Source organism: Emys orbicularis, chromosome 11 (genome assembly GCF_028017835.1).
Source record: "Emys orbicularis isolate rEmyOrb1 chromosome 11, rEmyOrb1.hap1, whole genome shotgun sequence".
NCBI lineage: Eukaryota > Metazoa > Chordata > Testudines > Emydidae > Emys > Emys orbicularis.
This window is the reverse complement of record NC_088693.1, coordinates 9325631-9347086: the sequence shown is the minus strand read 5'-3', so window position 1 is coordinate 9347086 and position 21456 is coordinate 9325631. Positions and strand designations below refer to the sequence as shown.

Below are 21456 nucleotides of genomic sequence, written 5' to 3'. Positions count from 1 at the left end.
CTGTCAAATGGAGATGCTGCTGTTTCCCCACCTTTGAAGAGCACTTTGAGATCTACAGATGAAAAGTGCTTTTTTTAATGCAGGGCCTTATTATTAAGTTCTAAGACTAAGGTAAGTAAAATTAGAATTATAGTTTTCACACTGAAACAATGGAGTATTTTCATTCTGTTTAGCTATGGAAGGGTTTCTGTGTACCCACGTTCCTTCTCTACAATGGATTCCACTTCATAAGAAACTGAATACACTTAATTATTGCAACTTTTAAAATACTCAGTTTCCTAAAAATGATGTCCTCTGTTTTGAATCAGCTGAAGCAATGGAAAGCGCAGTTACCATCAAAGTAATGGAATACATGAGTTTGTTTTTTAAACTCCTTTAAAGATGTTCTTCATTTTTAGGAAGTCTAAGGAGATTCCAGAAAGCTTCTAAACCAAATGTCTGCGATTGCAGAGTCTGTGTGCAATTTCGTGAATCAAAGCACATGTAATCTGGCTTGTGAGCCTAAACTACTGCCCTTTATCCAGATAAATACTTTGGAGGTTAGTCCTGTGTCCAGGCTGGAGAACATGCTGCTGCCAAGCATCTTTTAGAGGTCCTTCATTGCTTCAGCTTCTTTGTAGTTGTTTTCTTCTATGGTGCTGAATCGGTAATTATAAGACCACTTCACACTTCCCTAAAGCAAGCAAGGGACGAGAAAGACGAATTGGAACATTTTGTACTGGTTGTACAGTCCTAGGCCATATCAGTGCGAGACATGTGACTGTGTAATTTGCCGTGCAGTTCTGCTGCTGATCGTTAGCAATTATTTACACTGTACACATTCCCATTAAAAGCCATTTCTGCCCAGCATTCTGCATTTCCACATGGAATTCATGAAGTTCACTTTTTCTTGGAAATGATTCTTCTAGACTTCTTGGGCACATGGGGTAAAACCCTGGCCCCATTGAAGCCAATGGCAAAATTCCCGTTGGCTTCAATGGGGCCAGGATTTCACCCGTTGACTGTGAGGGAGCTGCAGATGCAGCATGCTACAACCAATAGGGGGAAGAGGATTCCCCTCTCTCTGTGTCATTGGTAGGCTTTGAAGGAGCCCGGGCTGGTCGTCCTTGCTCTTAAGGCTGGTAGCTGCAATACAGGGCGTCAGGAGTTAAGGGTTAATGTGTGAAGGACAAAGCAGGGGTTCTCTATTTGATGTATCAGATTTGTGGATCCCTTGGGTGGAGAGAGCATTAGTCCCTTTCAGACTAATATAAGAAGCTACAGTCTTGGAGTCTTACAATTACTCTGCTCTGAAAGAAGTCTGTTTTGTTTTTTGTTTCTTTTGTTTCTAGCAGCAACTTGGTGGTGTTCAATGGAAACACCCTGCAGGGCAGGAAGGAACTGTAAGGCTTTATTACTGTAACTACGAGCAGCTTTTTAAGCCTGAAAATAAATAGTGTCCATCTAAAAATACATTGTAAGCGTAACTGCTAAAGGGTTAGTTTCAACAGTGCTTCCTTGCTGTGTGTTAGAAATGTGTCTGTCTCTCATGGTAATTTTCTGTTTAAATGAAAAATCTGTGACATTTACTGCAAGGATCCTTTCTAGAATGCAGACTGTTCCAACTCTCCGAACAGATAAACTGATGGATGCTTTTACCTTTTTGTCTTCTTTCTAGGCAGCACAAATAGTCCTGATTTCACTGTTTGAACTGAACACTCCCGAGTTTACCATGTTACTTGGTGCCTTGCCAAAAACATTCCAAGACGGTGCTACCAAGCTCCTCCACAACCACCTCAAGAACTCCAGTAACACTAGCGTGGTGAGATGCTTATGCAGCTAATGTCCATAGAAAAGAGGAGAGTTGCAGAAGACAACAATTCACTGATGAACAACTGTTTCAGATGTTCAGTAGCATGTAGCATGCCTGTAGTCCTGCTAGCAGCATTATGCCACAGTAGATTTAATGAAGTTCACTTTCTCTTGGAAATGAAATGTCTGTTTGACAGTTTGTTGAAGTGACCATTAAAACAACCCTGCCAGCTCTATTTAGGTTTGATCTGTGTGCTGCCAGCACAGAGACTAAGTGACTTAGGAGCATATGAAAGTCAACAGGACTTGTGCTCCTAAGTTACTGAGCTGCTTTTGAAAATCCCACTGGAAGTATTTATCTTGAGCTTTTAGTTAGGATCAAGGGCCTGATTCTGCAAACTCTCTGTGCCCAGCACTGCCATTGAAATCTGTTTAATATCTTATGTTCTCCATCAGGGAACTAGAACTTTGATCCAGTAGATCTTCTCCATCTCTAACCAGTGCTCCGCTACTTTGATTCTACATGAAGCCTTTAAATATTTTTATTCTATTGAAGGAAAAAGTAGGGAATTTTTTGGTAAATCTCTAAATTCTTTTTTTCTCAGTTCAGCATTTACCAGAATAGTGTTTGCTGCAATTCCTCTTGACTGTAACAACTTATTTGTACAGAAATCCTGTGTAATTCAGATAGCGTCAAGTCCTGCAGTCTTTGCACATCCCTTACGTTCCGTGGGAGTCTTGCCTGAACAAGAACTGCAGGATCAGACCCACAGGAAGAAGGCGCTGAACACACCTGTGCTCTTGACGGCATTCTCTAGTGCCTTGCACCTTGTGTGTATAATGCTACTCAATCAGAATGGAAACATTTTTACCCATGTTGCAATGGTATAAATGACCCTGCAAGGCAGTAGAAAATGAGGCTCTAAATTATTATCTTACACTTGTTTCTCTTGTTACAAAACAAAATCCAAAAACATTCCAGGCTATAAAAATAATAAATGTATTAACATAATTTTTAAATGATCAGAATAAGGATCTCCATACCCTGTAATACAAAGAATTGTGTTTCAGAAGTTGAATAAGTTGATAAACTACTTCTCTGGCAAGACAGCTTTAGGAACAGCAGGACAGAGAATCAAATATGTTTTTAAATGTGAGTTCAGTGGTAACTTGGTTGAATGTGCAGTTCGTTCTCTTTGCATGGGCCAAATTTTTCAAAGCTTACCCAAAACGTGTTTACACCTCTTGCATCTGTGGATTCTGAAACATAGGTCCAACAGGAACATGTGTGTCTTGGATGGAACCCACATTGCACAGAGCTATGAAAGGGTGGCCTTCCCAGGCTAGAAAATATTGGAACTTGCTAATGAGAGTGGGCCAAACCCTGCTTTTGTTTAGACCTTCACTTAATCTTATTGAAATCGATTACTGTCGATAACACAGAGAGTGATAGCACAAACTAAAATCAGAACAGGGCTAATCCCGTCCTGATTTTCATCCATCAAGCTTGCCCAGTGTAAATGAAAGCAGAATTTGGGCCCATTTTATTTTTGTCTCCATCTGTTGTGTATACTAACATTTCCCTAATCCTCTTCTTCCTGCTTCTGTATTAGGGTTCTCCTAGCAATACTATTGGTCGGACTCCTTCACGGCACTCTAGCAGCAGGACCAGCCCCTTAACTTCCCCTACCAACTGTTCCCATGGCGGACTGTCTCCAAGGTAATGCAGCCGTTTAACTAAAGTACTTACAGCATCTTCAAGTGTTTCAATATTAAATGTGCGTCTCTAAAATGTGACTCTTCAAATAAGATGATTAAAACCAAGAGTATTATATGGTAGATTTGTTCAATTCAGCAGTGTTTGACAGATGCATACACAAAGCATCATAATGCATGGTGAGTATTTGACTTTTATATATGTGATAGTGGAACTGGAACATAAATCTTATATGTACTTAAAATGTTGCATTTTCCTTCACAACCAACAGAATCACCACAGAATCACACATCTGTGTTCGAAGTTCAAGTCTAATAGCTAGAGATGGATTCAAACCACACTATTTGAATCTGGGTCCTGGTTTGGTTTTCAAACACCCTCAAAGAGTTGGTGTGTTTAGGTTCAGGGTTTTGGTTTGAGCCCATCTCTACTAGGACAGCAGTGGCTGCTTGAACAGTATGCCTGGCTATATGATATGTTGCCTAGAAGGATGTGATGCTGGAAGTCCAGTATTGTACTGATGGGGTCAGCCAGTTGGGAAGGAGGTAGGATGGGGCAGGGGTTTGAAGGAGGGTGCTCAGCCATGGAAGAGCATGAATGTTGCTGCTAGACTCTGTGTATAGAAACTTTAAAAGTGCAAGAGGGGAACAGTGTTAATTCGTAATGTACTGAAGTCAAAGCCATTGTAACCTACTGCTGTGCTATTAAGTGTTTCCATGGAGATATAACCACAACTGGCCTGATGCTACAGCATGCTCCAGGGTGTTTGCTACCAGATCCCCAGAAGGATATTAGATCCTTCTGGGATCTAGTAGCAAACACCCTGGAGCAGAGGAGATATAGATTCAAACAGAATGGTGTGTTGTAATTCTCCATTTTTTTTGCTTTACACATCCTGATGCTAAGCTGGTGTAGCGAAGCGATGACTCACCAGTGCGGCGCCTCCTGCTGGTCATCTTGGGAATTAGCTCTCCAGCATATGGAGCGCCTCCTCCTGGCCGGTGTCTCGCCTGCCACTGGCCCCCGTGTCCCTCCTGGACCCCAGTGCCCCTCTTTCCTCAGGGTTCTGCCCCGGCAGTAACCCACCATCTGGGTCTCCCCTCCCAGGGGAACCCCAACCCTCTATTCCCACCTTGCCTCAGTGGCTACTGCCAGTCATCATCCAGCCCCTGCTCACTGGGGCAGACGGCAGTCTGTAAACCACTCATCATTGGCAAGGGGGGGGTTGGACCTGCTGCCTTTGCCTAACCCCAGGCTGCACCTCTGCAGCCCCAGAACCTCTGTAGGCCTTGAACAGGGCCTGCAGCCTGGGGAGTTGCCAAGCTGGAGCTCCCCAGCTCCTCTTGCCTTTCTCCAGCACTTCTCTACCTCTAGTACCCTACTCCCAGGCAGCTAGGTCCTTCTCTCTCCACCACTAGAGAGAGACTCCTTCAGCTTCTGGCCCACGGCCCTCTTATCAGGGCCAGCTGGGCCCTAATTGAGCTGGCCCCAGCTGTGGCTGCTTCCCCAATCAGCCTAGCTTGGCTGCTTTTAACCCCTGATTATCGGAGTGGGGCAGTTGCCCCACTACACTGGGCACATTTTTGATTCCCATAAGTGTTGTCACAAGACGTCCTTCTGTTGCTGAGTCCCCTTATGACAGGAGTCATATGACTAGTTAATCTTACAGGTACCAGGGTAGTTTTGCCATCCAGATCCAAGCAACATCTCGAGAAGATGTGTATTCTGAAGGCCAAAAGTTTCAGGGTATCTAAACATATTTTCACATCCTTAAATCTGCTTCACTACAGAGCCAGCCTTAGAGCTCGCAAGACTAGATTGAGTCATCATATATGGGGTTAAGGATGGGAAGTGTTTTTTCAACAGGGAATTTTCACTAATAAAAGTACTAGGATTTCACTTCAGACAGACGATCCCAATAGCAGCGCTTCCTCTTCTCCTTGCTGGGATGTTAAGATTTTGAATCGCTGGCATGGGAAATTATAGTCAAAGATCTCTGTGTCTATGTGGTTCAAAATACAAAGTCATTGGTAGTACTTGCATGCAGCAGCTAGTTTTAAATCCGTGACATTTTACTATGTCTGTTTTGTTTTTGGTCTTTGTAAAACAGCCAATATTCGCCACTTCATTTATTGCCATTTAGTTTGTCTTTTTGTTTGCATCCGTTGGTACTTGCCTTGTTACCTCTTCTAATTTCAGACCCTCTTAGATGATTTTATAGAAATGGTGCTTAACTATTTCCAGTACCTCAAAATGTCCATTTCCCTGGGTTTCAAGTTCAGTGTCTCTAGACTTTTTTTTTCATCTACCATGTTCTCTAGGTACAGCTAGAGAGGGCATGTGATCTTGGAAGACACACTTCTGTATCAGGAAGCAGTTCCTGTCACTATGTAGAATTCTGGAGGCCTTTTCCTTTGGAACAGTAATTCCTTCAAATTTTCATATAGATCTTGGAAACATGGAGAGTAAGAACTTTGATTCATTTAAAAATATCGTGCTTAATTTCCTCATTTTGTTTAGCTATGCAAGAGCAACATTTAAATGAGAAGTGGAAGAAGAAACTGCCTTAGAAGCCATTTTAAAATCTGTAGAACAAGAGTGATTTAAATTTTAGAAAAAGTGCTAACAGATTATGGAAAGTGATTACAACTCATTATACCAGCATGAATGGCACTGGTATAGTTACCATTGTGTCAGTTTTCAGAGTGGTAGCCGTGTTAGTCTGTATCAGCAAAAACAATGAGGACTCCTCGTTGTTTTTTCATTGTGTCAATGTCTCTGATACAACCTCTAAATTTTAGAAGATTAAAACTGTCCTTTGATTTGAAATTCGGCAAATTTTTTCAATAAAAAAGGTTGAGCCATTTGGGTAGAAATATCCAAAGAGAAGGATTTCCACTATTCCCACACATCCCTGTAGTTTAAAAATATGTTTGTCTCTAAAGGGTCAGGGTTATATTTTCAAAGGATTGCACCTCAGTTACGTATGCAGTTTGCCATTGCTTCACCTGCTGCTCCATTCACCTGCTTGGGTGTGCATCACTGCATATTTTGCATTAGCAGCTTAAGTGCAGCTACTTGAAATATTAGCCTCAATTCCTACCAGCAGCTTTGATTTTGAAAATTACATTTGGATTTGACTTGAAAATGTAGATTTCTAGGCATATGTACAGCCAAGGGGCTAGCAATCCCATTTGCACGTGCCGATTGGATAACTGTGGTTCCTATGGAGGCACTTAGGTTTTAGTGAGCACAACTGCTATGCCCAGATCTGGAGATCTTGCCCCTAATGTTTATGTTCTGTGGTCCAGGTCCTCAGTTGACTCTGCTTGGCTCCACTGACACCAACGACCCTATATCGTTAAACGGTGTGCAAGCCCTTGTTCTTGCATGAAATTACTGGCTTTTGCCATTTCCCATATTGTTGCCTTCACAATTACATTCCGTGATTCTCTTCATGTTCAGGCCATTTGGCTTCAGCTGTAAAATTATGAGTGAACTAAATTTTGCTGATACCAACAGCTAACGTTTTGAACCAGGCGAAACTGTGTGTGCAAATACCCCCCTCTGTTTGGAAGACACTTTGCTTACAGTGCCTTGAACAAAATGCTTCTGGCTTCTGCTCTTGCTTTCATTATATCCAGCCAGTTCTGCTTCGGATTTACTAGGGAATATCTATTGCATTAGTGAGCTGCTTTCATGTATTTGTATTTTGGGGGATTTTTTTTTTCTTGCTTTCTATGGTTTTTAGTTTAAAAAATATTTTTGAGTAATTTAAGAAACAATCAAAATGTGGAAACTAGAGAGAAAGCACATGTTGGAACATGAAGAAAGAACAACTCCTGAGCAAATCAAATGTGACCCTGAAATGAATGGTTTGCCATTGTATTGAATGAGGAATGGCTTTTGAGATTTAATAAATAATGTACTATAATAAAAAGGAGTATTGGGCTCAAATTACCTAGTATAAAGAGTACCACTCCAATTTGGAAATGATCTTTTATCAGCCAAGATGTTGCATGCTGATTTTAAATTTGCCTGTGGAGTTCCTTGATTATGTTGAGGGAATAAGATTAAATGAATGGGTCAAATTCTGTCCCAGCTTGCAACCCGAAAGCCCATAAAGTCAAGCAGGGGTGCATGAGTATAAATGATGGGAGAATTTAGCCCACCATTTGTATAGCATGTGCTCATGTTGATTTATTTACGGTGCTAAGTGTTGATTAAATGCAGTATCACATTTAGATTACTTACAGTATTAAAATACCAAATTCCACCCTAGAAAAATAATCTGCACAGGAAATAATTCAACCAAAAAAAAATCAAAATAAAAGGGAATTGTATTTAGTCACAGTGGATTTAAATGTCTGCCCTACTGTAAAATTGTGAGAATTGGAAATACAAGAAATTTAGGGCTTGTCTACGTATACAGCACTGCAGCTTGCGCCCCAGTAGTGCTTAGTGAAGATGCTACCTGCGCCGACGGGAGAACTTCTCCCGTCAGCGTGGGTATCCATCTCCCCAACAGGCATGTCAACGAGAGAAGCCCTACCGTTGACCAGTTCTGTCTACACCAGGAGTTTGGTCAGTATAACTGCATCGCTCAGGTGTGTGGATTTTCTAAACCCCGAGCAACTTAGTTATATTGACTTAAGTCTGTAATATAGACCAAGCCTCAGTGTGTTTCCTTTGCAAAAAGAAGTTTTCACAACTTCAGCGTTAGGTGAGGGGAAGAATTGAAATGATCTTAACAGAGTAACCGAGGTTATGCAGTAAGAGTGAGCTTGTATTATCCAGCAATGCGTCTTACAGGTAGGTGAGATTCGAGATACGGAATTTTATGGTTGTAATTTTTTTCTGTAAAGCAACATTTTTGCAAACTACTGCATTTCTGTAACACCTGTTGCTTGATTCTCGGCTAATGAGTGAATTTCCTGACACTGCTCTTCAAATGGGTTTTCGAATGGCACTGCTGTTTTGTGCACTAGAATGATTTCTGACTTGTATCTGTTTCCAGTCTTGTAGCATCTTTCACTTATTTATACATGAATGTGACCTTTTTAGATACAATGAACTCAAACTTAATAGAAACAAAGTGGCATACTGAATACTCCCAGCAGCTCAAGAACAGAAATCTGGAAACATGTAAAATGAGAATTAATTGATAGACAGAGGCGGACAATCCAACCTGCTTGCCAGGAATAGGTATATAGCAGTTTTGGCGAAGGGGTGGTTTAAAGGGGATACTACAAAATCAGAGACCTGTATGTCAAAGATGCAAGTTAGTGCTTCTAATAACTCATTCTGCCTTGACACAAGCAGTTTGTTCCTACTCTCAGGCATTTGACATGCTCATTGAATGTTGGCTCTAGTTTAATCAGTGTCCAGTTGAAAATGGATTGTTGTTTTTTAAATAAATCTGTTACTCTTATCTTATAATTGTATGGCAGTTATGCAGACATATCACAAAAGAAACATGCAGACTGATTTGAATTAAAACCCAGTGTCTAAGCCAGGGATTGGCCCAGTAGAAAGGAGAGTGACAGAGGATATGTCTACACAACAAAGAAAAATCCACGGCTGGCCTGTGCCAGTCCACTCAGGCTCGTGGGCCCCAGGTTGCGGGGCTGTTTCATTGCTGTGTAGACTTCCAGGCTTGGGCTGGAGCTGGAGCTATCGTACCCTCCCACCCTGCAGTGTCCTAGAGCCCAGGCTCCAGCCCAAGCCCGTAATGAACGGCCCCAGAGCTCAAGCCCATGAGCCTGAGTTGGCTGGCACAGGCCAGCCGCAGTTTTTTCTTTGATGTGTAGACATACCCTGTCTGACCTGCACCGGTTCTGGAACACTGGCTACAGGGCAGGCTTACCTACCCAGGAGGAAATTCAAGCCTGCTGTGATGAGTCAAAAGGTCAAAGATAATCTCTGTATAAAGGGAGTGTCACAGAAACTCATGAAATGAACTTCCTGTTTCTCCCATGCCTAGCAGCTCACTGTTCTGGTCTTCCTATTTTGGGGACCACAGTCACCCTAGAGCTGGTTTACCCCCAAGAAAAGAGAATAGTAGATTCTAACCAGAAGGTTACCCTTCCTTCAGTAGGCTACTTTAAGGGTACCACCATAATTACTGCTGGATTGACCCTTCAAACTAGAAAGCTCTCTGATTTATCAGGAGCTTCCCCTATGCAATTTTTCAGTTTCACCTCAACTGTAACCTGGAGGGATCCCTGTATGGGTGAGAGGACAGTTGAGTCTCCATGACTGATTCAGTCCTATATATCTCTGCTGAGGTTGCCAAGAATGATGACAGTTGTGATTATTCTTTTTAGTATTTTCCTCTGGTATCTGGATTGTGACCACAGATTCGTGGTATGTGCCACACCAAGAACCATCAAGAAATGCTTTTCATTTATTGCCGAGCTGGGTTCAGTTTGAACCTATGACCCAGAAGTTGTGTTCACTTTTGCTTGATTATAAAACAAGTGAGGTAGCTCAAGAACTGTCATAGGACCAAATCCTGAAGTTCTTAAACTAAACACCCACTGATGTCAATGGGAATTTTGCCTGTATATACTGCAGGATTTCACTATATGCAGCTGTGTGCATGCACACAGAACCAGATATTACAAGCCACACAGTACATCCGTGGGTTTCTGATTAGAATCAAACCCCTTTACCAGGCTTTCTTCCCCTTGCTCTTTTCCAGGTAAATTCCATTGTCTAAAAACATCTGCTCAAAGGTTGAATCCAGGCACATTTACAGAGCATAGTTCACTTACAGTATTTTAGGAATTGTGTTTAAAAGCTACATCCATTATCTGATATATATTGAATAAAAGAGGCAGGGACCAGCCTGTGTAAATTATATTAATAATAATAACTGTAAACATCTAAACCAACACTAAAGGCCAAAGCAATGACCTGAAGGAGACTGATGGAGTATTCTTGTCTCATTTTGTTTCTGTTAAACTTCTTTCTTTCTTTCTTTCTTTCTTTCTTTCTTTCTTTCTTTCTCAGGAAGCATGAAAACACTAAACCACTCAGATTATAGTTTCTTTTTTTTTCCTCCCTTTTTTCCTCTGTTTTCTCTCTTCCCCCGACCCCTTTGTCTGATCACTGCAGTCGTTTCTGGGGTTGGAGTGCAGATGGGCTGTCGAAGCACCCCCCTCCCCTTTCTCAGCCTAACTCCATCCCCACTGCTCCTTCCCACAAGACTTTCAGACGCTCTTACTCGCCCAGGTAACAAGCTACCTGTTAAACCAACTTGTTTGAGGTGTCACAATATTATTTACCTTTCACGTGATGGAATTTTCTCAAAATGGGACAGGATGTTTCTGGAGATTTTCATCCAAAGGACTCTTTGGTGGTCTGTGAAGCTCTGTGAGAATGGAACTAGCTGCTTTCTCGTCTGCTGGAAATCATAGAGTATTAACTTACAGAGACTGCAGATGGCATTTCTGTCATTCATTCCTTACACGGGAAAGCGCAGCATTGAAAAAAGTCTGAGATTGAATCTTCTGGGAAGTCTTTCTCCTGTTGTGTTTCCTACAGTTTGAATTCCAGTGCAGAACTCAGTAATTCTCCAGTTTCAGCTGTTCTGATTATACCACATGATACGCAGTCTCATTGTGACATTCCGGGCTAGGTCTTCAAATGGAGGCACCTAAATTACCCATGCAAAATATGCATGGATGCACACAAATAGGCACTTGCAAATACAAGCTGGGATCTCCGAGGGCTGTTGTGAGGAGTTAATGGCTATAAAGCACTGTGAAGATGAAGCATGCACATACGATATTGCAGTACTTGCCTGCCCACTAGGATCATAGAATTTTCCCATGTGGCTGTCTAACATCATGAAAAAAATAATTGATTACTGAATGTCATTGTCACAGGAGGTTTTCAGCAACTATTTACCACTGCTTAGGATCAGCATTTGCCCCTGTTTTGACCCTTTCTGGCCTCTGCCTGTAGAGTGAGCTGAACCAGAATTACAAATGTTGCTTTTCAGGCACATCTCTAATCTAGATTGCGGGGTTTATTTAGGAAGATAGGTTCAAATCCTGAAGTCTTTCCCCAGGCAGAACTCCCATTGACTCTGCCTACTCCTGACTTGAATGGAAATATTGCCTTAGAGAGGACTGTATTTTTTCCCGTAAGCAAGAAGTTCCAAACTGGAAAATATTAAACAATGGTGTCAGAGCTATATTAGGAGACTTTCATTCAGTGCACATTTTATGCAGTGTTGGCTAAGCTAAAGATAGTCAAAAAACTAAACATTTTCAAAAGTTGCGGGACAAGTTATTGAGCTTGCAGGTGAAATTCCAGGGCCTGTGTTGTGCAGGAAATCAGACTAGATGATGATAATGGTCCCTACTGGACTTAAAATCTGTGAATCTAGGGCATTCTCAGAGACAGGTATTTGAAGTTAATGAGCAAAATAGAATTGTTTTTTCTTTAGAATCTACTTAAATATATAGAGATCAGGATCAGCAAGATCAATATGATTCTGATTTAGGGTCTGATCCAGTAATATATACACCTCTACCCCTATATAACGCTGTCCTCGGGAGCCAAAAAATCTTACCGCGTCATAGGTGAAACCGCGTTCTATCGAACTTGCTTTGATCCGCTGGAGTGCGCAGCCCCGCCGCGTCCCCCCCCCCCGAGCACTGCTTTACCGCGTTATATGCAAATTTGTATTATATCAGGTCGCGTTATATCGGGGTAGCGGTGTATATTAAATATATAGCGATCAGGATCAGTAAGATCAGTATGATTCTGATTTAGGGTCCGATCCAGTAACATAGAAATCAACCCATTGGTGTAAGTGGGATTTGGATCTGGCCCTTTTTGTCTAGCCTCTAGTCCACCTTTGATTACCAAGCACTAAGATATGCCTGTTGTGACAACAAGCTGATAACATCGAGGTATACACCAGCCATAAGCTTGAAAGTGAAAGGAGGAACTGCAAGCAGGTGGAATTACGGGGTGCTGCTTAAGGATGCTAAACTGTCGATTACCTAGCTAATTGTGTCGCCAATTAAAAAACACTGTTTTAAGAAAATAAAATACTTTTCGAACACCAGACAAGGAAGCAAGATTGGTAAATTGCCATATTGTGTTTGATACCGTGGCAGACGGAAAATAATGTTGTGACATCCCTAAAAGCTGCTTATCTCTACTCATCTCTTCTTGTTCATCCTGTGACTCTTCCAGTTTTCTGCATGGGTCATTATTTTTTCTGTTGTGGTTGACAGTCTGTGGTAGGTGTAGATCCATCTGACATTTATTTGTGTTTCCATCATATTACCTATATAGTAAACAAACACGTACTGGCAAATGGATAGATGTGTTTGTTCACATATAGAGTATTCTTTCATTTAAAATGCAAAACTGTGCTCTCCCATTATGGGATCTCTTTCACAGATTCACTGTTGAGATATGAAAATAGGCAGATGGCATGTGAATTTAGAAGCCGCTGAAGTCTTTAAATTTCATAAAATTGTGCCCTAAGGAACACTCCCAACCACTGTCCCTCACACAGAAATGTTCCTCTTTGTTCAGATCTTGCTTTATTGCTTTGGCATCACAAATTCTTTATTTTGATCAATTCTTTGGGAGTTGGTTCACTGCAGTATCAGTTTTTATTGTTTTAGGTATAAATTCTATCTTCATGTACATGTTGTGTGTATGCATATGTAAGGGCAAAATTTGGCCTTTAGTATTTTTCAGACGAGTATTGTCCTTTAAGAGAAGGGGTAATAATTATAGCAGAAGCCTGGGGAATCAGGATTCCTGGAGTTCTGTTCTTGATTCTGCTTGTTTTTTATTGTGTGACCTTGGGCAAATCATTTAACCACTCCGTGTCTGTTTGCTGTTTGTAAAATAGGTATAATAACTCCGACATGCACTTACCTCATGGAGTGATTTGCTACTCATTTAACCGTTTGCAAAACTCTTGCTATCCTTGATTGAAAGATGATTGAGTGAGCTCAACATAATGTGTTAAAGTTGATATCAACTCAGACTTGTCTGACTCCTGTCTGATGTCCATCAGGAACCCAAAAAGGCCTCCAGTTTCCATTTGTACAGGCTGCAGCCATACCTTGCATTTTAGAGCAATTTTAAGCATTATCCATCCTTTGCTAGCCTGAAAGGTCTGCAATTTTATAATTCCTCAAGGTTCATAAGCAGCTTTTGTTCCCAGCTCCCAGCCCGTTAAAGGGTTTCATTTTTCCTTCCAGCCAGACCTTGCCTCAGAGACGTTGTTTGTTTAGAGTTCGGGAGTTGTCCTTTGGTTTCTTTGCCAAAACATACGACGTACATTCCGTACTAGTGCTCATGCCTGTGCTGTTGTTTCTGAGTGAGTGTATTGACAGAGAGCCAGGGATTATATCGATTTCTAATATTCTTTACTCCCAAAGGAGTCAAGAGACCTACATCTTTTCCTTCTTCTGAAGTTCTAGAATCTCTTCCAGAAGGAATGAGAGGTTATAGGTAATGTTCTACCTTATTCTGTAGAAAGATGGCCTATGTGTCCACAAGTCAAAAGAAGCTTCCCATTTCCTGATTCCTCCACCCTGCAAGGAATTTCTTTGTTTTGTGATAGGATGATGCAGATATTTCATTCTGGGCACCTTTCTCTAAGCCATCATGTCTTCTTCCAAATTGTCCACAAACTGAAACCCACCTGTGGAGACAGGGAGTTCACATCTGCCATTTATTGTCCAGAGAGTTGATGATGCGCATGCCCCTAAATCCTTTGGTCTATTTGTTCCTTGGTTTCTGAGACCTTGGGTTCCTCCAGAAAAAACTGGATGGTCTCCATGAAATACCTTTATAGGTGCTGATTTAGACATTACTACAAACTCAGCTTCTCCTCCCCTGGGCAGAACAGAGTTCTGCCAATAACTCCTTATTCTTTTTAATTTTGGAGCAGGCAGGGGCTTATCTTTTTTCCAGTTTTTTTCCTACACCTTTTATACCTTTTTCCCTTGTGTAAGAGTCATTTTTCTTGTGAGACTCCGTAGGATGCCATTTCAGATAGCTCTTAAGGGAAGTCCAGAGACTCAGATATGCCTTACCATGAGTGAAGACTTCCTAGTGGTCTTGTGGTGGAATCAAAAGTCTAGTTTGAGATAGAGAGTCAGTTTTCCCAGTGTCATCTTCAATAGTAATAAATTTCCACTAACAGACCATCATGCAAGTGTTTTCATTTTTATTATTGTAAGAATTTAAATGAAATTAAGTCAGTCAAGTCCATGTAATCATTCCTCTCAAGTTAAGGCTAGGTTTCTGACTATGAAAACTAGGGCACTTACTGTGGAATTTAACTAACAGTGCACCTAATTCTCCTCTCGTTTACACTACTATAACTCCATTGACTTCAATGGAACTGGTCATTAATTATATCTGTGTGAAAAGGGAATTAGGCCCAAAATCTGCCTAGGTTCTGTCCACATTTTGTTACAAGCCGCTGTTAGAAATGGAACTCCAACTCATCCCGTTTCGAGCTGGCAATAATGTTATTCAAGGTCAAAAGTTGATTCTTACTTTGGTATGTGACATCTTACAATATGCCTTTGACCTTTAGCATGCTGGATTATGACACGGAGAACCTAAATTCCGATGAAATCTACAGCTCTCTTCGTGGAGTCACAGAGGCAATTGAAAAGTTTAGTTTCCGTAGTCAAGAGGATCTGAATGAACCAATCAAGCGTGATGGAAAGAAGGACTGTGACGTAAGTAGGCTATTAATAAGATTCTAAAACACATATAATTGCCTAGTCCTAAAATCATGGAGCCAAATTCTATAGACTCTTACTCACGTCAAACTCCATTTGAAATTCACTTCTCTTGACTTCAGCGGGAGTTTGGACTTAGTAAGAAATAAATGCTAATATTGGATTTCTCAACATGGAACATGTATTAAGGCTTATGACAGAAAAAGTAAGATACAAATCTTCAAAATGCATTAATTGTTTCCCCCCAATTTGTATCTAATTCATATGAAGGTTTCATAGTAACTTACTGTTCAAATCACGGAATAGTACCTTGTACTGCATGTGGTTTCCTGGAGGTCAGTGGAACTACTTGTGATAAAAGGTGTTAGTCATCATGCTTCTTAAGGAGGGCAAAATTGGGGCCATTAATGGTTTTAAATGCTTCTGCAAGTTAAATTTCTGCTTCTTATAGGGAAAAAGATACATTTAGGTTAGCATAATGTCACTCAAGTATATTTTAAAGCCACATATTCTCTGGGCTTTTGGAAGACTTTTTTTAAAGTCATCATAACAAATTTTTGGCATTAACTTGTGCTCATGATGCTAAAATTGAGACCTGACCCTCCCTTGCCACTGAGAGCTGAGGTTTCCTGACATTCCTGGTAGAATTTTCAGAGTTGGACTCTCATTAACCTCAATACAAGTCCACGTTTTTTCAAAGTTTCACTTGCTTCTTTTGCAACTTCGTTTTCAAGAATATATGTACCTGAGCCTGCTTAGTGATCGCTTTCTGGGTTTTGCCAAGTTGCAGGAGTTTGTGCAAACTTAGGAGTAGCTAGTATCATTTTATTTGTTGACTTCTGCTCAAGTTTTCACCAATGAAATCTTTTGGGACAGTAATAGGTACATAATTCATGAAAAGAGACAATATCAACATTTTAATTAATCTTCAGCAAATTAGATTACATGCACAATTTATGATGATTGGTTTTATTTTAGTGGATGTTGGTATTAAATCTAAAAGGCTGCATCTCTGGTGAGATTAAAAGAATAATCTAAAATTCCATTCCTGTTTTGTCTGATCCGTTCAGGTGTCTCGAGATGGTGGAATAGCTGCACCTGCCAGCGATGTACGTGGAAGCAGTGATGTCATGGAAGGAGGAAGGATGGCTCTAGATAACAAAACCTCTCTACTTAATACTCAGCCTCCACGCGCCTTTTCAGGGCCCCGAGCCCGAGATTACAATCCCTACCCTTATTCGGACACAATCAACACCTACGACAAGACTGCCTTGAAAGAGGCTGTGTTTGATGATGATATGGATCAGCTTCGGGATGGTTGGTATCACCTTGTATTATGAATTGTCAAGCAGTTAATTTTGTTCTGTATTTTACATTTTCATGTTTAAATTGTCATGGGACACAACTCTGCAAATGATTTCTTTATATAAATATACATCCTGTTTTACTCAGGTAAGGGTTCAAGTGACTGCATGAGTAACAGAACTTGAATGTATGTTTATTAGGCAATATTGTCATTTGTTTCAATTCAGTTTCAGCTGTATTGTTTTATTCATAACCTCTTTCAGTGCTGGTTCTGCTGCCATTAAAGTTGATGCAAATTTTGCTGTTGACTTAATTGGGAGAAGAATTGAACCCCTAAATTGTTGTGTGGGAACTCTTTCTATTGTGTGTGTAGGAACTCCTAATATGGGGAGTGGGGTTTTTATGTGTATGTATATACTCATAAATAAAAAAGTTTGTTAGAAAATAATTTAGATTGAAAACGGGTATCAATGGATTCTAATTAGCAACCAGAAATTGAATAATATTGTCTAGAAGTAATGCTTCATTTTCAAAAGTCTGGTAATGAGCAATTAAGAGATGCAGTCATTTCATTCATGCCCTCTATTCCTTCTTCACTTCCTATCACCCTATCCAAGTTGCACATTGAAGTGCATGGGTAGCCAGGCATAAGTTAGAACAGTCCTAAAAAGATCCTAGAATTTGTGTGTTCCTGACTAGAGTCTGTTTCTAACCAGTCTTTTGGGGCTTTACTTCAAATATGGGGTTGCCATGTGTCCAGTATTTCTGGCCTGGGTTTGGGACATCCCAATCATAAATCCTGAAAGCGCTGGCAGCTGCTTTTTTTTCCCAGTGAAATTGACCTGTTTTCATTTGTCCTAGAAGTATCCATTGATCATTCTGATTTGGTGGCTGATCTTCTGAAAGAACTGTCCAACCACAATGAACGGGTGGAAGAACGGAAAGGAGCCCTGCTCGAGCTATTGAAGATCACGCGAGAAGATAACCTGGGAGTTTGGGAGGAACATTTCAAAACCATTTTGCTCTTGCTGCTAGAAACACTTGGAGACAAAGATGTAAGATGCTGGTGTTATATTTAACTCTCTTGTACATCATTTATTCTTAGATGACAGTTTTGTCCATGTTGGTTCTGTTGACAATCCTTTCATGTTCAATCATCTCACTGATGGATTTTGAGTTGCCTTATAATAATAATAATATAATATATGGAGATATCCTATCTCCTAGAACTGGAAGGGAACCCAAAAGGTCATTGAGTCCAGCCCCCTGCCTTCACTAGCAGGACCAAGTACTGATTTTGCCCCAGATCCCTAAGTGGCCCCCTCAAGGATTGAACTCACAACCCTGGGTTTAGCAGGCCAATGCTCAAACCACTGAGCTATCCCTCCCCCCAAATGCCTTCAAATGCTTGACTTCTGTTCCCAGAGTATTATGCCAGTAGCAGCCAATAATAATAATAATAAAAACAGTGTTTTAATGGGGAAGACTGGCCTAGGCATTAAACAGGCTACAATGGCATACTATAGGAAATACAGATGTAGAACTACTGCAAAAGTTTTAATAGATGATAGTTGACAAGAAAGACTATTTATGGGCCAAATTTTCATCACTTAGATGACTTCAGTCCTTAGGAATGCCCACAAATTAGTGCCATAGTCATCTAAGTGATCTTGATTACATTGGCAAATAATTATGGATATATACTTGTTCAAAGGATTGGGGGTGTTTTTATCCTGGTTCAGTACCACTGCATGCTTGTTGTGTTCAATAATAAAACATCTGAAGTCCTTTTGAATCTGTTCCCCATTTGCAAAATGAAAATATAATTCTGAAGCAGAGTAGATAGTTTACATTTTGACAATTGTTACTTGTAATTTACGCATCACCGTCTGTAGTGTCAGCTCTTGTTATCATACATCAGAAGATATGGTGATCTAAGCTGAGGACAACTAAATTGTATTAGCATGTGAATTGTACAGGTGAAAAGCAAAGAATCAGGATGTACTTTAATGGTTCAGTTTGGAATGAGTCCTCTGCTGAAATTATAGTCACTGTTTGGAATGGCTGCAATCCAAAAACTTGGTATAACAGTTATATAACTCAAGCAGTTGTTCTAGTATTCTCACTAATAATGAACTTTTGCTGTAAAGGGTCAGTGGATAAATCAGAGGTGTGGTTGCATTAACTGAATGCTTAGAGCCATGAAAGTAGTTTCCATAAAAGCTACAAAAACATGAAGTAGATTCATTGCATCTGTATATGAAACACTGTTTTGAACTGTCACTTTAAAGATGGATAGTGTGAAATCTGCAGAACTCGGTAAAACAGGAAAGTAAAAACAACTATAATCTGAGCTTCATTATCAGTCCCCCGTGATACAGGTTTACTGCTTTTCAGCACTAATTTATATTTCGCTGGAGTAAGATATTTGATTTCGCAAATGTTATATTTGTTCTGGTTCTTTCTCCATCAGTGAGAATGTACTTGTCTATATGAAACTTTGTACAGTGGGGAGAGCTCTGAACCAATTCTGCCCTCAGTTGCATTGATTTTAATCCCTAGTCACTCCACTGGAATTTGTGGAGTGACTCGTGACTTATGTTTGTGTAACTGCCAGCAGAATATGGCCAACATTATTGTTTTGAAGTTGCATTATTTTGTTTCCAACTTGTATTTCTCTTTGGTTAAGCATTCAATAAGAGCCCTGGCATTAAGAGTATTGCGGGAGATCTTAAGAAACCAGCCAGCAAGATTTAAAAACTACGCAGAGCTAACCATCATGAAAACACTGGAAGCACATAAGGATTCCCATAAAGAGGTAAGCGATCCATGCTATTTTAACTCTTAAAATAGAATACGCACTGATCAAAGAAATGGAAAACGACATCCTCAGGGTTTATGAAGTAAACAGATTTGACCCATCTTGACAAAAAAAACCCAACAACCCTTAATATAAAAGGTTTCTTGGTGTAGTCAGCTTTTTAGCTGATCCTTGCTGCAATGGAAGGAAAAACGCTGGGACTTGGGACAGCATCTCAACTGGATATGAAACTATATTGTATGTGGAGGCCAATTCCTGCAATCAGCTTTACCTATCATTAATATCAATGGCAGGATATGGCTTTATGGCAGGAAAGACACGCTCTTGATTACCGTGAAGAGCATGCTAACGGCAAAATCCAGCCTGTGTCTATGCAGGTTTGTAAGGACAGGGAAGGCAATAGTGAATGCACAGTCAGTGCACAAGCAGCAATTCTACGTGATGGGGAGGGATAGATGAACTTGGACCACAGCGTGGAAGAACTAGTGAATGGACAGCAAAAAATGGACAAAGAGGGCGTGATATAGAGGGGAAGGGGGAAGTCACGAAGAGAACTGGTGAATGCACATTCAGCCATGCCAGCCATGTGCAGAAGTCCACAACTTCCTCCTGCAGCGACAAGTGCCCCACAGCATCACAGCCATGCCCGGTGGGAGATTCTATCATGCAACAGCAGGATCTCTATTAAACTCAATGCACCTGACGCCTGCCTGAGGACATGCTGCCTTTTGTCAGGATGGTCAGGATTTGACCCTTTGTTGGATTGGTTTATTTATTCTTTTATCTTCCTGCTGCAGCAGGGATCCACTGAACAAAAAAAGAAAAAAAAAGCATCACAGTAGAATCCTTAAGGTAACATTTATATGTGGGTCACCTGTCATGGCATATTTTCCATGGCAAGTGACCCACATAAAAAGACCCACATAAAAAGATCATGACAATTATGCACATATATTAAACTCCAGAAAGTGACTAATCTAACTTCTCTGTTTCTCTAAGCTACATATTTTCCAATGAGAGCCAAATTCTTCCTGCTAATTTAGCCAACTCCTTATTAATAAGCTTTTCCCTTTGCCCTTTGATGCAGCAGAAGGAAAGTATTATCCTAAGCTAAAAAGACTTCTCCACCTCTATACTATAAGAGTTGTTGGCCATCAGAAAGTTCATCAGACAGATAAGGCTGCCACATAGGATCGTGTAACTGCTGCAAAAGTAGTTTTTGTTAGATTCCGCGGAAGGTTGTACTGTCTGTTTAAAAACAACAGCAAAAGGACTGAACATGTAACATCTGTCTAAAAAGTAGCAAAGGCAGAAACTATTTTGGTTACATAACTGCACTCAAAAACAAAACAGTGTAAAGCCTACAAGTCCGCTCAGTCCTACTTCTTGGTCAGCCAATTACTCAGACAAACAAGGTTGGTTACAATTTGCAGAAGATAATGCTGCTTGCTTCTTACTCACAGTGTCACCTGAAAGTGAGAACAGGCATTCTCATGACACTTTTGTAGCCGGCGTTGCAAGGTATTTACATGCCAGATATGCTAAACATTCGTCTGCCCTTTCATGCTTTGGCCACCGTTCCAGAGGACATGCTTCCATGCGGATGATGCTCGTTAAAAAAATAATGCATCAGTTAAATTTGTGACTGTACTCCTTGGGGGGAGAATTGTATGTCTCCTGCTCTGTTTTACCCGCATTCTGCATATATTTCATGTTATATATGTTTCATATATAACATATATTTCATGTTTCATATATAACATATATTTCATGTTATATATTGCAACTGCTTTGGAGGACAGGGTCATAATTCAAAATTATCTGGACAAATTGGAGAAATGGTCTGAGTTAAACAGGATGAAGTTTAACAAAGACAAATGCAAAGTGCTCCCCACTTAGGAAGAAAAAATCAGTTTCACACATACAGAATGGGAAGAGACTATCTAGGAAGGAGTACGGCAGAAAGGGATCTAGGGGTTATAGTGGACCACAAGCTAAATATGAGTCAACAGTGTGATGCTGTTGCAAAAAAAGCAAACATGATTCAGGGATGTATTAACAGGTGTGTTGTGAGCAAG

The 21456-nt window shown here is 40.5% G+C and overlaps 1 protein-coding gene across 7 annotated transcripts in view; it reads left to right on the top strand.

Moving 5' to 3' along the window:
* The window catches only part of CLASP1 (cytoplasmic linker associated protein 1), a 246796-nt gene that overhangs the window by 208512 nt on the left and 16828 nt on the right, over positions 1-21456 (top strand). For 5 of the 7 annotated variants that reach the window (XM_065413102.1, XM_065413101.1, XM_065413098.1 and 2 more), the window contains 6 exons: positions 1658-1801; positions 3405-3511; positions 15102-15249; positions 16323-16569; positions 17422-17612; positions 19247-19375. In XM_065413102.1, the coding sequence (XP_065269174.1) occupies positions 1658-1801; positions 3405-3511; positions 15102-15249; positions 16323-16569; positions 17422-17612; positions 19247-19375 (966 nt within the window). Of the gene's footprint in view, positions 1-1657; positions 1802-3404; positions 3512-10627; positions 10745-15101; positions 15250-16322; positions 16570-17421; positions 17613-19246; positions 19376-21456 lie in introns of all 7 variants that reach the window. The other 2 variants (XM_065413097.1, XM_065413096.1) reach the window with 1 other exon arrangement.